Genomic DNA, 17,074 nt, shown 5'->3' with positions numbered 1-17,074 from the left:
TGACTTGCCTAAATTGGAATCTCTCATCTCTTCCATTTCTGAGTAAGTATTAACACTGTACAGTGTTCACGAATCTTGCCTTTATAATCTCTGCCTCTAATGTCATTATTTTTATTTTCTCATCGACATATTTTTTTGTGTGTGCATTTTCGTGCCAGTTCTTTTGGAGCAAATACTTCACTATGTCACGCGATCACACAACTTCTGGTTTGCCAGGAACAGTACTAAGATACAGGTGATCACCATAACGTTCTATAAGTTTTTGTCTTAGCCAGCCCACGGAATATATTTCATCTTTCTCAGCCAGAGCTCAGCTACTGTCATAAACTCCCAGTCTGGTTTATTTTGCAGCCACTCACACAACAAAATAAATGCTTCGTGTTTCTCGTTATTTACTTTTTGTTCAGGTGTGTACTCCATTTGATTGCTCGTTTTCCTACTTTCTGTAGACGTTTGCACAGGACGTTGTTTGTTCAGGCGAAATTTGTGAGCTTCAGCTGCAACAAGATCAGCACAGGTATGAGGCTTCTCCGCAAGTTCCACTCCCGCGTGCCATTTCGGCTGCTGCAAGGGAAAGAATACTTTCACGAATTTGTAGTTTCAGTTATGTGAAAGTTTTGGTGCTCTGGGTTATGAAAGTTGGTTCTTTCAGAACAAAATAAGAAATTCATCTTCCAGTTGAACTCTGACACAGATCGGATGCGTTTCTTTTCAGAGGACGGTGTTTGTAGCTCTTCCTCACATCGTTTAAGTCTTCTACTGTTGGTGTAGCACGGTGACAGTCTGTACTTTCGCAACACCATCAAGTTCCTGGGTAGCAATGATTCTATCCCGAGTACCATGATCATTCCAACGTTCGCTAAATATTAAAAGAGTTAAATCTTTTGGATTACACCTTCTGAAACCCACCAATTTTGTTGGTATCCGGACTGCAACTTATGAGACATATGTACAACTGTAGGCTAACGTCTGAATATTCTCTCTAGGTAGCCATTTCATATGTTAATTTACAGCATAGCCTAAAACGACAGAAAAAAATCATTTGTCACTTCTGTGAAGGTTGCGCTTCAAACATATATACAGGATGTCTCAAAAGTCCCCTGACTAAGGGTAACTCTGTTATTGTTAGAGTTACAATAAAATGTAAGAGGGGAAACCATGACCAAATATAATTTTTTCAATCTAAAGTGAAGGAATGTTTTAAATCGGACGAACCGATATGGCCGTACACTCTTTATGCGTCCTATGTTAAATAAAAATAGAACGTTGCCATTTACCTGGGGCCGGGGGAGTGAAGGACGGGACAGGAGGTGGACAAATTTTGTAAGAGTACGGTGAATGGGGGCTCATTTGAAATGGAATGTGATCATCGACACGTTAGCATAACACATAATAACTTCATTCACTTATGTTGTGGATCCAACTAAATGGCAATGTTTAATTTTCATTTAACATTTGGCTCAGAAAGAGTGTATAGCCCAAACGGTTCGTCCGATTAAAAAAATTCCTTCGCTTTAGATTGAAAATGTCATATTTGGAAACGGTTTGCCCTGTTACATTTTGTTCTAGCTCTGACAATAACAAAGTTACCCTATGTCAGGGGATTTTGGAGACGCCCTAGCAGCATTGAAAAACATTTTATCCAGTGTATACATGAGCGTCAAAGGGGAATCAGCACCGCCTATATATATATATATATATATATATATATATATATATATATATATATATATATATATATATGTGTGTGTGTGTGTGTGTGTGTGTGTGTGTGTGAGTGTGATGTGTGTGTGTGTGTGTACACAACTAAAGCACAGAATAAAATTTACCTACTTTAATACTTTAATTACATTGTAACTTTAACCAGTAACTTTTAAAATTATATTCAGCATTTTCTAATTTTAAAAAATAATTTTCATGTTGAGCAATTATGTCATGTTTTAAATTTTATATTAATTTCTTTATTACAAGATTCTTAGATATTGACTTTTAGACTTTCAAACTATGCTCTGTATTGGAATAAATATGATCGTCTTCTGTCTGTCCATCTGTCGACGTAGACGCCAAAGCAAAAAGGGTAAGAGATAGTGGGATTTTAAAAAATAAAGCCAGCGTCTCAAAAATTAGTTACATCTCTGCTCTTATTGCTCCATTGAGACTGGGCGTAAACCATGATACCGAAACTATAGAAAACGGGACATATTTCTTAAAGTGGGATCCGAACTACAACTTGGATTTTTATCCGAAGCTTAGATCTCACACAAATAGGACCTAAAATCACGAACACAGAAAGAATGCGTTTTAGTTACTTGGCCGTAGAGGAGTACTCAAGTATTAACAATAAATGAATTTCCGTTAGACTCCTATAGTTTGGAAGTCTATCGTAGGTTTAGAATGGGAAATGGATTCACATGCTTATTTTGATCGATTTTAATTTTGAGTGTTTTCTTTTTAAAATTTTAATCTTCTTCCCATAGTCTTGATTGTAATCCTTAATTTTTATGTATTGATACAGCAATCTCGCACCTATTCTTAAAGATGAAGTTTCCAGTTTGAAGAACATGTTCTTCAGTATGCTCCAATTTAGGAATTTACGAGAAAATCTGGAAACTAGAATCCTCGAAAATCTAATATTTCAGAAGCTAAACCTTAGTAATGCTGTGAATGAAGTGAGTAATGTTAAGTAAAATATATAAAATTAAGTTAGTATTATTTGACTATTGCTATATTTAAAATATCGTTACTTCTTATTCGTATACATAAACACCGGGTTCATCTGAAGTTTTGCATTAAAGATGAGTTATAAATCTTTTACGTAGCTTTTGCTTTTACTGACTACATAAATGAAATAATGTAGCCATGTTTCCTTGACTTTCAAAAACTTTTTACAATGTTTGGAGTTATATGTCTATGCCCAAATTACAACTAGTATGATTTCATATTTATTGTTCGTCTTTAACACCAGCGTAACGTGTCACTTCGATATGGTTGAGTTGATTTTGAGCTTAACGTTCCGTTCAGCAGCGAGGCTATATGAGCTGTGAACCTACTGATTAACGTGGAATCCGGGAATCGAACCCGGGTCTTCTACGCCAAACACGCGCACGCTAACCACTTAGCCACGAAGGATCTCATATTTCGAAATGGAGATACCAAGTCAATCATTCGTGTGAGAAATACTAGAGCAGGCAGCAATACAAATGCTGATGCGTGGAGTCCCGGTTTGTTTCTAACTCGCCCAAAGTGGCTTTGTTGTGGACTTACATCGTGTGTGTGCGTTTTCATGGGGTTCTCCCGTGTCGTTCCACTTTCTTTACTCTCCCATTTCTTTTATTATCATGATTATAGCCTCCCTTAGCCTCGAAACATAATCGTGGGATGTTAAACCCAAGAAAAATTGCTTACATCTTAATAGAAAATTTATTTTGCTTCATTTCGTAAAATATACGACTTTAAAAATACACTAAAAGTCAATAAACAATTAATATTCCCAGATGAGAAAAGTTATATATTTCCAAACTACTGCAGAACTGGTATTGCGGCCATTTCTGGTACCATTTCAATGGCATAAAATGAAATATTAGATTAGTTACGGACTATCTCCAGAAGTTACAAAATTTTGATTATGAAGTTGAAGGAAATAATTTTGCTTAACGTCTCACATTTATGCGGTATAAGCTAAAGAGACACATAATAAGCAAATTGAATAGTTCCGTAACTCAAGTAACGAAAGAGTTGGAATGAGAAATCCGTCAAATGTAAAATCAACCTCATGTTGAAAGTTTGTGAATATATGTAATACGGCAAAAGAACAACTAATCCCGCTAACCGTTATTTCTTTCCTTAAAAATATACGGTTGTCTAAAAAGTATTGAGCGTTGGAGTCCAAATTGAGAAGACACTTACTGTGGTTTGAAAGGAACAGTAAAGAACCATTTATGCATCAATTTGTTTGATGATCCTTTGTCATTTTTTCGTCAACACCAAAATCCTGTCGCTATAAAACTTCTGTGGTTTCTGGTCAAAAAATTGAGACACGTGGTGTTCAGAAACTTCTTTTTAAACTAACGTAACACCATTCAGGGAGTTCTGTAGAGACGGAAACAAATGATAAAATGACGGTGTAAGATCCAGGCTATATGATGAATGCATTAAACATTCCCAGCCAAGTTCTCCCTATTTCTGACGAATGCTTAAAAATGTGGGTACTGTTTGGCGTTGTCAGCCGATATATGGCACTCTTTCAGTTCCGGGCCGTTTCTTTTGAATTTTCCCCTGCATTTGCACTAATTCTCAATGGTACATATTCCGAGCCCATCGTTCTGCCTGGTGGCAGCAGCTCGCGATCCACAAAGACCTTCCAACCCTACCAAACTTAGTGCATAACCTTCGTGGCCACCAGTATGGACTGTCTCACAGACCGTGAAGGATCTCCCCGCTTCAACCACAATCTTTTACGCACATCGTTGGAGATTTTTTTTTTTTTTTTGGTCGTCCAACTCATCATTTCTGATGAGCATATGCGTCAAAATTTACCAACTGTGAATGTGAATAATGCATTAATGAAAGCATTAATGAAAAAACGTAGTTCGTTTAGATGAGAAAAAATGTTACTGAGTTCCTGCTTAGCGAAATTATTAACGCGGGCACGACTTCGGTACTCTTGTTCCACTTCTAGTGAGAGAAAAAAATATCTAGCATTAGAGATAACAAGTGAGCTACCTTAGTTAAGATGTACCGAACTCAGGTGCAGGAAATCAGAAATAATGGAACTTGGGAACCGATTGGCTGACCATGCATCACTCGATAGAACGAGTGCCGTCTGCCTGGGATATGAAAAAAGAGAATTTACTTTAGTTCTTTCCTCTATCTGCTAGCTAATTCAATCAGTAGAGCTATTTCAATACCGTATAACTAAATGAAACTGATAATAATGTGACTGGCCGGCCATATGACGCACATTTCAGCTGACCAATGCATTGGTTTCCAATGCCATATTTCTGACACTCTTAGGTCAATATACTTATACTTATGAATTTAACGGAAACACCTGAAAAAGTACAACTTACCAGATTAGTATGTCGTTGGACGCGCATTATCCGCCCTCAGAAGAGCTCTCATGCGACGTGAAATGGAATTATGGAGGTCGTGAACAGTAGCAAGTTGAATATTACACCATTCGCGTGCAGTGCACCACTCACTTCCGTGAGTGAGAATGAAGGTGGAAATTTCGCCGAATTAATGTCTCCATAACAGAGCACACATGTTCATTAGATTTAGATCCGGGACTGGGAGGGCATGAGGAGGTGTTCTACTTCATTCCAATGTTCCTCAAATTACTCCGCAACAGCTACAGTTGCGTGAATTGGTGTACATTCTGTCAAGAAAGTACCAGGAATTGGTCAATAAAACACGAAATATGCATTATTCATTCAAATTTATTGTATCGCCTTCAAAGTAGGCCCCTTCCGTAATAATGCACTTAAGCCAACGAATAATCCAATTATCAAAACATTTTTGAAACGCATTTTTCTGAATCGACTTCAGTACTCGTCGCCAATTCTCTTTGATGTCTTCTATCGACTGAAAATGGGTGCCTCGAAGTGATAGTTTGAATTTTGAAAAAAAAAAAAAAAGTCGACCGGAGCCAGATCAGGGGAATGCGGTGGTTGTTCAAGAAGATTTATTGAGTTTTTGGCCAGAAATTCGTTCACAATGATAGCCTTGTGAGATGGTGTGTTAGCACTAGTCGAGTGGCAACACGTTTCATGCACAAACAATCGTATAAAATGGTACGAATTGATTCGTGCAAACACACATTTCAGCGGCTATCTCTCTCAGACTTAAACGACGATTTTCAGTGACCATTTCCTTTACTTTAGCGATGTTAAGTTTAGTTGAAGACGTTGATTGTCGACCAGACCGAGGCAAATCTTCCAACACCTCTCGACCGTTCTTGAATGCACTATACTACTCATACGCAGTGTTTTGATAAAGCCGATTCACCGTAAGCCTTATGTAACATTTTCAGCGCTTCGGCACGCGTAATTCCATTTGGAATGAAACATTTCAAACAGATTCTTTGTTCAATAGTTTCATCCATTGTAAAAATCGCGCACACACACTTGCGATGAACTGACAAATGGAGCATTGTAAACAAACTAACTGACAGATTGCGCTCAAACTCCGCGTGAGCATAGAGGACAGTTGTGCTAACGTAGCGACAAGAAGAATTTCAACGCTCTCTTTCCTTGGGCTTTGTAAATATACAATTCCCAGCACTTTCTTGACAGAATGTATTATCACCTCAGAATATGGCTTTATTGCCCGTAAATAACCTCTGAACCGTAGGACGCACATGATCCCCTAAAATGGCAACAAAATCACGCGGAATGATGCGACCGTAAGCGTCAGAACAGATCCACTGAATATCACAATATTGCGGCCCATACTAACATAAATTTGCCTCCCTGTTTCGCAGTTGGGCGGAGACACTGCGGATCATACAACTCTGTGAACGTTCGTTACACGTAAGCACGGCCAGGCGAACGATAACTCATCCGAACATACTACATGCTTCCAGTCATCAGCGGTACATATTGCATTTTCACAACATAATTGATGTGACGTTAAAGTGTGAAGGTTCCTTACCAGCGGTTTCTCCGGTACAAACCGACTCCGTATGTCTAACAAGTTATTTGACTCGAGGTGGACTGTGGTTATCGGCAAAGGTTGTGGGAGGTGCTGTGTGTGTTTCACTGTTAGTTGCACCACTGTAGCACTTAAATTCTTAGTGACAATCCATTTCAATGCTCGGTGGGATGTGTTACTGACAGTTTTCTGCCGATCAATGTTTCTTTTCGACGATGTCGTTCTGCCATGAGTTTTGTATGCCCTCATCACCTGAGACACTATCCTTCACGACATACCCAACATATTTGCCACTTTCATCACATTTACACCACGTAACCGAGTGCCAACAATGTCTCCTGTTTGAAAATTAGATAAGTCATCCAAACGTATATAATGTTTAAAATTATGGAATTACGAATATTTGTTGTAATGACAATTGCGAGAAACTATTGCCGTAATATGTTATGCAGGCAGAGGAAAGCGATATTTTTGAAACTATTTGCCAGAACTAGGTTATTTTAAGCAACAGTATAGAAATCTACCCAAGTTTCTCATAGGCCCTATCTCCGGAACGGGTTATATCAGAATGCTGTTAACGTCGTTATGATCTTTACGTTCATTGTCATTCTATGTGATTGGATGATACTCTTATCTAATATCTTTTCGAAATAAAACCTTCTGAAGAAATTCAAACTTTCAATCCCCTTTAACTTTCTTTCTTCTTGTTAGAAATATGTCAATTATGTTATTATTGTTGTAGAGGCCTCCACAGTTTTGAGGTGTATGGATGTTTATGATACCGGAACATGCGTGTTTTGTGACACTGAATGTGATATAAATGTAGTATTGTAATATGGTATTTAGTTTAACATGTACATTTGAAATGTCCAATAACGTGACCTAGTATCGTGTAAAATATTTATGTTAAATTGGCAACACTGTTAGTCGGATGATATTGCAAAGCATGTGAAACAATGTCCCTCTGTTAACACTTGAACTTTATAAAATTCAATTGAATTTTATTTATTAAAAGCTACAAGGTCGTTTCAACATAAACTGTCTACCATATATAGATTTATGTGAAGAATACAAGGCAAGATACATATGAAATATTACATAATCGGTGGAAATAAATGAAAGCCCGGCAGGATTTTGCCAGGTCTCCATCACGTACACCTGGAGCAAGCCGTTACAAGGCATGACGTCATAGTGACCGTAGCGTCGAATGCGGAGGATTTTAGGATTTTAGATTTCTGGGCTTCCGGCATCAAAGGCCATTTAGCCCGTCACGTTTTGAGGGATGACGTCCCTCGGCGAGCACACTATCCGGGGAAAGGGGAGGAAGATTGGAAGGGACGGATTGGGGAAGGAAGGAAGCGGCCTGGGACCTATAAGTTAGGTATCACCGCGGCATTTGCCTGGTATGAGGAAAACCAAGGAAAATCTCATTCAGGGTAGCTGGCTTGAAAAAGCGTTGCACACTTTTTCGACCGAGTGGCCCTACCGGGAATCGAACCCGGGACCGCTCGCACCGTAGCGGCGAATGCGTCTGCTCCCCCAAAACGAGCAGTTGATGAAAGAGATGAGACAATGTGTCTCAGGGAGATGTTAAGATGCATTGTTGTGGTGTTACAACAACATGGCCCGAAAAGACAACATTTGGATGACTTCACACGGGAAAGAATCATCGGGAAACTGGAAGAAAGACAAAGTGTCCCCTAGGTTTTTGGTTTCTCCCACAGCATTTTGTCACGTGTACGGGGAGGATTCCGAATCACAGACAATGATGTGCGAAGGAGGGGTGGTAATTGACCACGGTCAATTATAGCAGAGGACGATCGCTACATTTTGCAACGAACAAAAAGGAAACTAAGTCAAATAGCAGGTTCGATTGTAAATACATTTAACAGGACTGCAAGGCTCCCAATCTTACTTTACAGTGGCAGATCGAGTGTCTAAGGGTGGTCCCTTTCCCGACGGCTATTAACTTGTGTTGCGTTGGCACTCGCGTATCGGCGGCATCGTTTGGGGTGGTGCCAAAAAAACAACAGAACTGGAACGTGGAGGGGAGGAGTAGCATTCTCGGGGACACGGCACTAGTCCTAAATGGCACAAGACCTAAAAATCATTTCGCAGAACAAGTCCTAAACGACAGTAGTCCTAAGCGGCATAACACCTAAACGGCACAAGTCCTGAACGGCACTGGACCTAAAAATCTCTTGTGGTGCTACCATCTACCATCCGTGCCAAGGATACTATCAATCTGTTAGTCAAAGTTTTAGATATACTATTTCATATTACAGAACGAGATTCTAGCTTAGTTCTTACAAGTTATTTGTATAAATACATATATAAATGCACGTTCTGAAATAAAAACATAATAAACTAGCAGCGTTCACCCCGCTTCGCTGCGGTCACCCCGGAACGCAATAAACTTTGTTACTTAGATAATTTTTACTTTTTCGCTTTCAAGTGATATGATAAAAACCATAGAAGATTGCACTAATGTTAACATTATATCGCCTGTCATTTATGTTAACCCGCCCCGCTTCGCTGCGGTCACCCCAACCCGCCCCGCTTCGCTGCGGTCATCCCGGAACGCAATAAACTTTGTTACTTAGATAATTTTTACTTTTTCGCTTTCAAGTGATTTATAGCGCCTGTCAGTTATGTTAACCCGCCGAGTCACAGGGTCATGCGGGTTGCATATAAATACGTTTATTTTTATACCTATGATGAACTAATAACAAAGGATTTGTACGTATGGACACCTGAATGGTCAATTATCTCAAGACACTGGTAATTGAAAATTAAAGTGATATGATAAAAACCATCTAGGGTCCACATCCTAACAACCCCCCAAAAATGAAAGAAATCGGTTCAGCCGTATTAGCGTGATGAGCGGACAAAGGATTTTTTGTACGTATGGACACCTGATTGGTCAATTATCTCAAGACACTGGTAATTGAAAATTAAAGTGATATGATAAAAACCATCTAGGGTCCAAATCCTAACAACCCCCCAAAAATGAAAGAAATCGGTTCAGCCGTATTAGCGTGATGAGCGGACAAAGGATTTTGTGCGTTCTCTTTTATATATATAGACTTTTATATATATAGATAAAGCCTATTGTTCTTTCTTGCTGTTTGCATGATGGCATTTGTGTGGTGACAAAATATTTATTTATTTATTTATTTTGTACCTATTACAGGGCATAAACCCCAATTACAATAGGCTTACAAACAGTAAAATATAATAATTTCGTAAATAGAACAAAAATACATAGATTCAAACAAAATAAGTAAATAAAAGTTACAATAAGAGAAAAGAAAAGGAGAGAATTCCATACCTTCTTTTCAAGTTATCTCCATTAACATGGGATTTCATAATCCAAAATAATAATATAAATACATACATTCACATGCACATACATACATACACACACACACACAGACATATACATATATATACATGTATACATATAAGCGCATACATACATACACATACAAACATAAATACATATGCATAGAGTATTTCTAAGAAGGACAGAGAATGTGTTAATCTATACTAAAACTAAATGAAATCATAATGATTAACTAGCGAGTCTAGGTTATTGTTCGCAAAAGTTCATATAAATGTAAAACCTAAAAAGAAAACATCATATTGTTTATTACCCTTGGAACCACCAGACCATTTCATTATAAAACAATAACATCATCTATTCAAGGATTACAGAGTCAATATTCTATTTGTTTCATTAAACTCGACCAAATTTGATAATTTTCTTTACTATGTTGATATACATGAGAAAAGGCATAGCAAAATCTACATCTGTATTCATTTTTATAATATTATTATATCTTTTACATAATCTAATTACAGGAGAATTTGAATGAGCTTCTGAATATGATCTTTTACAGCAAAACGGAGGTCTCATTCGTAGAGATTTGTTGTATTGTTGATATTAAAGTACAACAATTTGAGAAACTCTGGATTATCGATTATTCCATTTACAGACTTATGAAGGAAAACAAGTTCCATAAAATGCCTTCTATCACACAAAGATATAAAGTCAAACTTTTTTAGCAACGCTGAATAAGATACATTTTCTTTGTATGATGATCTTTTATATGTTTTATAGTACAAGTATCTCAAAAATTTATTTTGTACTCTTTCAATTTTCTTATTGATAGACTTATAAAAAGGTGTCCAAATTATAGATGCATACTCCAACTTACTACGAATGAGACTGTTGAATAAAATCTTAAGCGCTTGCATATTTGTAAATTCTATCGTACTTCTGATAAAAAATCCCAATGATTTATATCCGTCATTTATTATTTTTAAAATGTGTGTATTGAAGCACAATTTATTGTCTAACCTTACACCCAGATCATTTACTTCTTTAACTCTTTGAATAGCTTCTTTGTTCAGCGTATACTGAAAATGGAATGGATTATGTTTTCTAGAAAAAGTTATAACTAAGCACTTCTTCACATTAAAATGTAGTTTATTTAAAATGCTCCACCTATAAAACTCATCCAAATCCTCCTGCAATTGTAAAGCATCATTGTGGGTCTTTATTTCCTTATACAATTTCATATCGTCCGCAAACATTAAACAATTAGAATGTTTTATTACTGCCGGCAGGTCATTAATAAACAACAAAAAGAACAGAGGTCCAAGGTTCGATCCTTGAGGTATGCCAGAATTAACTTCGTACAATTGGGAACTGACTTGATTAAATATCACAAATTGTTTACGGCCTCTTAAGTCCGATGAAATTAATATTAAAAGGTTATCTGATAAACCAAAAGCTGATAACTTTTTAAGCAATATGTCATGATCTAATTTATCAAAGGCTTTAGCGAAATCTGTATAGATGGCATCTACATTATTCTTGCTATCAAGTGAATCAGAGAGATATTCAGTAAAATTAATTAAGTTAGTTACTGTAGATCTCCTGGAATAAAATCCATGCTGGTATATAGATAAATAAGATTTCACATGATTATATATTTTAGCATAAAGAATCTGTTCAAATATTTTAGACGGAGTAGAAATTAATGATATCGGTCTATAGTTTTCAACTTCAGATGGATTACCTTTTTTGTGAATTTGGCGGATTTTACTGATCTTCCAAGTTTCTTAATATAAGATTATAAATATAACACAATGGTTTCATCAATACTTCACCACAGCCTTTGAATATATAAACTGGTATTAAATCAGGTCCCGAGGATTTTGATGGTTTCAACTTTCTAATTGCTTTTACATAATCCTCTTCAGTAACAAAATTTATATTCAAGCATTGGGATACCTTCAAGTTAACCGAATCGGTTATATTATAATTAGCAGGATCTTGAGAATATACACTTTTAAAGAATTCAGCAAAACCATTGGAAATACAATTGTTGGTATCTAGAGATTGTTTTCGATAGGTCATATTACTAGTTGCTAATTTATTTTCTTTTTTGTTGTTGATAAAGTTCCAAAAGGTTTTCGGATTTGTATTTATCATATTTTCAGTTTGAAAAATATAGGATTTATGTGCCTTATCCATAATACTTTTTAATTTTCTACGCAATTCCTTAAATTTGTTTAGATTATAATCTGAATACAGTTTTCGTTTTCTATAATATTCTTTCTCTTTTAAAATATTAATTATTTCTGTAGTAAACCAGCATGGGTATGAATGTTTCTAATGTAACGTCCTCTTTGGAACATATGTATCAATAATATTGTTGAAAATATTATAGAAACAATCTAGAGCATTATTAACATCCTTATTTATAATTAGTCTATTCCAATTTTCCCTCTGTAGTCCCTTGTATAAGTTATAAAAGTCTGCTTTCGCATAATTGTATACAGTGATTGGACTACAGTTGATTTTCTTAACCTGCTCCTTGATATAAAATTGACAAGTAAGAGAAGGATGATGTTTATCTCTTTTACAAAAGGACACATATTATGACTTACTGCAATACCACTCTTCACATTAGATAACACTAAATCCAAAGTTTTGTTATAATTATTTTTTATAGAGTTATATGATTGTAAATTATATAAAGACAAAAAATTTGCTAATGAGATACAAACAGATCCACCCTGCATAAAGTTATAAGAAGAATCTGTAACTGACGGAATATTGAAATCACCAACGATAATCATTTCATGATATTGAATATTTTGTATGCTCTCAACCCTGCTAAAAAAATCATGATATTTATCAATTTTAGAATTGGGTGGAAAATATACCGATATTAAGTAGTAAAGTTTGCCACCCATTACCAATTTGAGACAAACACTTCCATATCTTCAATATTCATTATCAAACTTTCAACATGTATTTCATTTGATACTGCAACAAGAACACCCCCTCCCGTTCTATTAGGTCTGTCTTGTCTAAATACATTATATCTATTATCGATAAATTCACTATTGTAAATATTGTCACACAGCCAAGTTTCCGTTAAGATAATGATCTTCAAGTTTGCTGCAGCGATACCTATATATATTAACGACCTATCAAATGTGATTCCCAGATCTTTCATGTCTGTATTTGTTTCTTTCTATTTCCACACCACTGACATTGTATTAGTAACATAATTGTGTTTTAGTTATATACGTCATAAATTTTGCTTTCTTTGTGTTGATTTGAAGTAAATTATTTTTACACATATATTTATCTTACTCAACTCTTTCCGTAGCAAATAGTTGTCATACTCGTAATTAACTACTCTTTACTCGTTACCATTATTAACAATAGTTTTAGTATTACTAACATAGCTGTTACCGTTGGACTAGTAATAATAATAATAATAATAATAATAATAATAATAATAATAATAATAATAATAATAATAATAATAATAATAATAATAATAATAATATATTACAAATATGCTACATTTTTTAGACCTGAGTCTTGATCTTACGTGAAGTTAAAATCAAAGGTTATGTCACGGACGACAAATGATGGCTTAACACCCAAAACAAACTTTTGGCCCCCAAGTGAGTCTGTGTTTAATAATTACAGCAAATTAATAATGTTTATACTATAATGTGAAAGAAAGTCTTTAAAAAAATTAAACTACGTCAACATGTTAAAATAATGAAAAGAACCTAATTAATCATCCACTTTGTATTCTCATTTGTTTAACGACGAACGCAGACCTAAAGGAAAGGAATTTTCTGCCTAAATCTCATAAGCAGCGGAAAATTTTAATATTATAGAAATTGAACCTCCTTCCCTCTTAGAAATGTAATTTTCAAGACGCTGAAACATATATTTTATTACCAGCTTAAGCAAATCCTTATTTACTTTATAAATATTTTCTGAAAAAGTAATGGGGAATTCGAACATTAAAGAAAGTCAACCCTTTGTTCTTTCCCTTGAATTTTCAGGTTTTTTGTTTGTTTATTTGTTTTACAGTGCAAAGTTTATAAATACGTCAAGTTTCATCTTACTAGCTTTAGAGATTTGCGAGATACGCTACTCCTTTTTTTTTTTTTTTAATCTTACCCCACCCTTTTTACGATACCTATTTCCAAAAATTCTTTCTTATATCCTGCTTTCGCAAGAAAATGATTTTTTAAAAATTAAAATTTCATGACTACTTGTAGCAGGGTTTGCCCAAGTGGGCCCAGCCCGAAAAAAAAAACACCGGGTTTTTTCGGGTTGGACCCACCTAAAAAAACTACTTTAAAACCCGCCTGGGTTTTTGAGCTTTTTATTAGTATATTATTGGTACAACTAAGGTGACCACATTGCAAGTGATTTTTATCAGATTTTGGATTTCCTATGGGCAAATTAGGTGCTTTCGTGTTAAAGTATACAATATTCAACATAAGACTATTATAAAGTTCTGAATGCACTGAATTTATTTTTTAAAAATCTTTAAGATAATTACAATACAAATTAATGTATGGATTATGCTTATAGCCTATTCGAAGTAAAACATGCAATTTTATGTTTTAGAAAATACTTTCCGTGAATTGTGCGCTCACCAACTCGGCGACGCCGAGTGACGTTATCCATATATGTTTGATGGATTTAAGGCCATAGGCACCGGCATTACCAGTAAATACATTAGTAAAACTATTAGTATTATTTCTTATCTTTGATGATAACACAAATATTCTCCAGTTGGTTTTCCAACAATAGTTTAGTTCAGTCATTTGTTGCTACATTGAGAAAAATCCGCTCTCCGGACAGCGGTATATTGTACAAATATATGGTATCCTCTTGCTTACTATAGAAATCAGTACGGAGCATACGTTATCCGTATGCTACATAGGAACTTCCCTTAGATGTTACATCATGCCATTGCAGGATGTCTGATATCTAACAGTGTTCCGTATATCACATGCATATACTTAAGTTACAATCCTCAGCCATACGTATGTTATATACGTCCATTTGTATGAGATCCTGACCGCCTATATTGTTTCATACGGAAAGTACGTATAGATGGAACACTTATACGGAAAGTATTATAAAACATGCATTTTCAGTTATACGTCTGCTGTATGTTAGGTCCAAAAACTACAGGAATTACGCATGTCACCTATCTTTTTAAGTACGCCACCTATAATTTTTTTTCCTCAGTGTACTCTTCAAATAAGCATTCTGTAGAATTAACACCAGCAATAGAGTAAAAATTCTTGTGAAATTTAAGAAGCTTAATGCTTGAAGTTCCGAAGACTACGCAACGCTTACTATTTCAAGTGCTGAATTGAACTACCGTACTAGTGGAAGTTTCGATGTATAGTAAAGAAAGCTGCATTTTCGGGAAAAACTCATCGTGAAAGAAGTGCTCGGGAAATTCCCGCAATTGAACGCACAAAGCAGCGGAAATGAATACTTCAACAATAAGACTATTTATTTTACGCTGGGAGATATTTAATTTCATTTTAACATTTTGAAACATTTACTTTATAAAATATGAATTATATCTTTGTTAATTGTTTTAAATTAATTTCCGGAAAAGAACCGTCTTGCTACAAGTGATCGGGAAATTCCGTAATGGAACGCACAAAGCATCGGAAGTGAACTTCAACAATAAAACTATCTGTTTTACACTGGAAAATATTTATTTCATGTAAGATATTTTAAAACATGTATTTTCTAAAACATGAATTATATCTTTGTTTTAAATTTGTATATTTAGTATTCATATTTGGCGAAGGTCACATCTACATTGTTCGCTTGTCTGCCTGTGCTACACACACACTACAGGGTACAACTTTCGGTCTTTTACGTTTAAATTTCCAGGGTACAAGCATGAGATACTTAAAATTTCCTGTATAGATTTTGGTGGCATACCAACATAAACTTTCAAAATGGCGGCCATTTTTTTTTTCAAAGTAGTGGGTATCCACGCTACAAAGAGCAATTTTCGGTCTTTTTAAGTTGAAATTTTCAGAGTAGAAGCACGAGACAGTCTAAATTAGTCGTATATATTTTGGCGGCGATCCAACGTAAAATTTCAAAATGGCGGCCATTTTTCAAAATATCAGATATCCACTTTACATGGTGCAATTTTCGGATTTTTAAGTTGAAATATTAAGGGTAGAAGCACGAGACATTCTAAATTTGCTATATAGATTTTATCGGCTATCCAATGTAAAATTTCAAAATGGCGTTTTTTTATAAACAGCAGTGAATAGAAAATTGTTGCAAGTTGTGACAATGACAATATAAATCACATTTTAACACTTTTACCCCAAAGACATTGAAATATTAAAAAAAAAAAAACAATTAAACCCGAAAATGCCCGAAAAACCCATATCGGCCTAGGTGGGTTGTTTTTTTTTTTTCAAAAATACCTGGGTTGAGTATTTGGGTGGGTTGGGTTTTTTCAAACCCTGACTTGTAGTAGTATACCTAGAAAGTCACTTGTGTTACTCTTTTATATAAGAGTAAAGAAGATGAAGACAGTCAAACAAATGGACTTTCATAAACGGTTTCCGATTTCTTATTCGTATATTTCCCTCAAGCTGTAGTTTTAAATTCACGCACTATCAAGACCCAGGTTTCAAAAACTTAACAAGCTGAAAATATAATAATAATATATGTATTTATGTACGTGTGTTATATGTATATATTTATTGCCTTACTGAAGCTTTCGTAATTTGGAAATATACTTTTGGTTTATTTTTAATATGAAAAAGCCTGCTCTCCTGGAGAAGTTTGCAGGCTACTTCCCTAAATGACTATGTATTGATTTCTTCAAACGTATTGTGTTGCGTATTACATAAGTAATTTAGCGTTATTTGTTGATTTTTCTTGCTTATACATATCAACTCTTACAAAACACACTGCGAAATATAGTAACTGTCTGCGTTCTTAATGTATATAGTCGGTATTTAATGTTCACTTGTGAAGTATCTAGTGGACTTTTGCCCTAATTAAGCAAACTTTGGTGGTCTTTTGTCC

At 35.3% G+C, this 17,074-nt stretch overlaps 1 protein-coding gene across 1 annotated transcript in view; it reads right to left on the bottom strand.

Moving 5' to 3' along the window:
- Window positions 1-267: 267 nt before the first annotated feature.
- The window catches only part of LOC145689392 (uncharacterized), a 38,144-nt gene continuing 21,337 nt past the window's right edge, over window positions 268-17,074 (bottom strand). The window contains exons 4-5 of the mRNA XM_081763545.1: window positions 11,020-11,596; window positions 268-564 (exon numbers count right to left, since the gene is read on the bottom strand). Coding sequence (XP_081619671.1) covers window positions 268-564; window positions 11,020-11,596 — 874 coding nt within the window. The remainder of the gene's footprint in view (window positions 565-11,019; window positions 11,597-17,074) is intronic.

This window comes from Thermobia domestica, chromosome 7 (assembly GCF_964235325.1).
Source record: "Thermobia domestica chromosome 7, izTheDome1.hap1.1, whole genome shotgun sequence".
In the NCBI taxonomy this organism is placed as follows: domain Eukaryota; kingdom Metazoa; phylum Arthropoda; class Insecta; order Zygentoma; family Lepismatidae; genus Thermobia; species Thermobia domestica.
The sequence above is the reverse complement of the archived record's forward strand: the minus strand, read 5'-3'. Positions and strand labels throughout refer to the sequence as shown.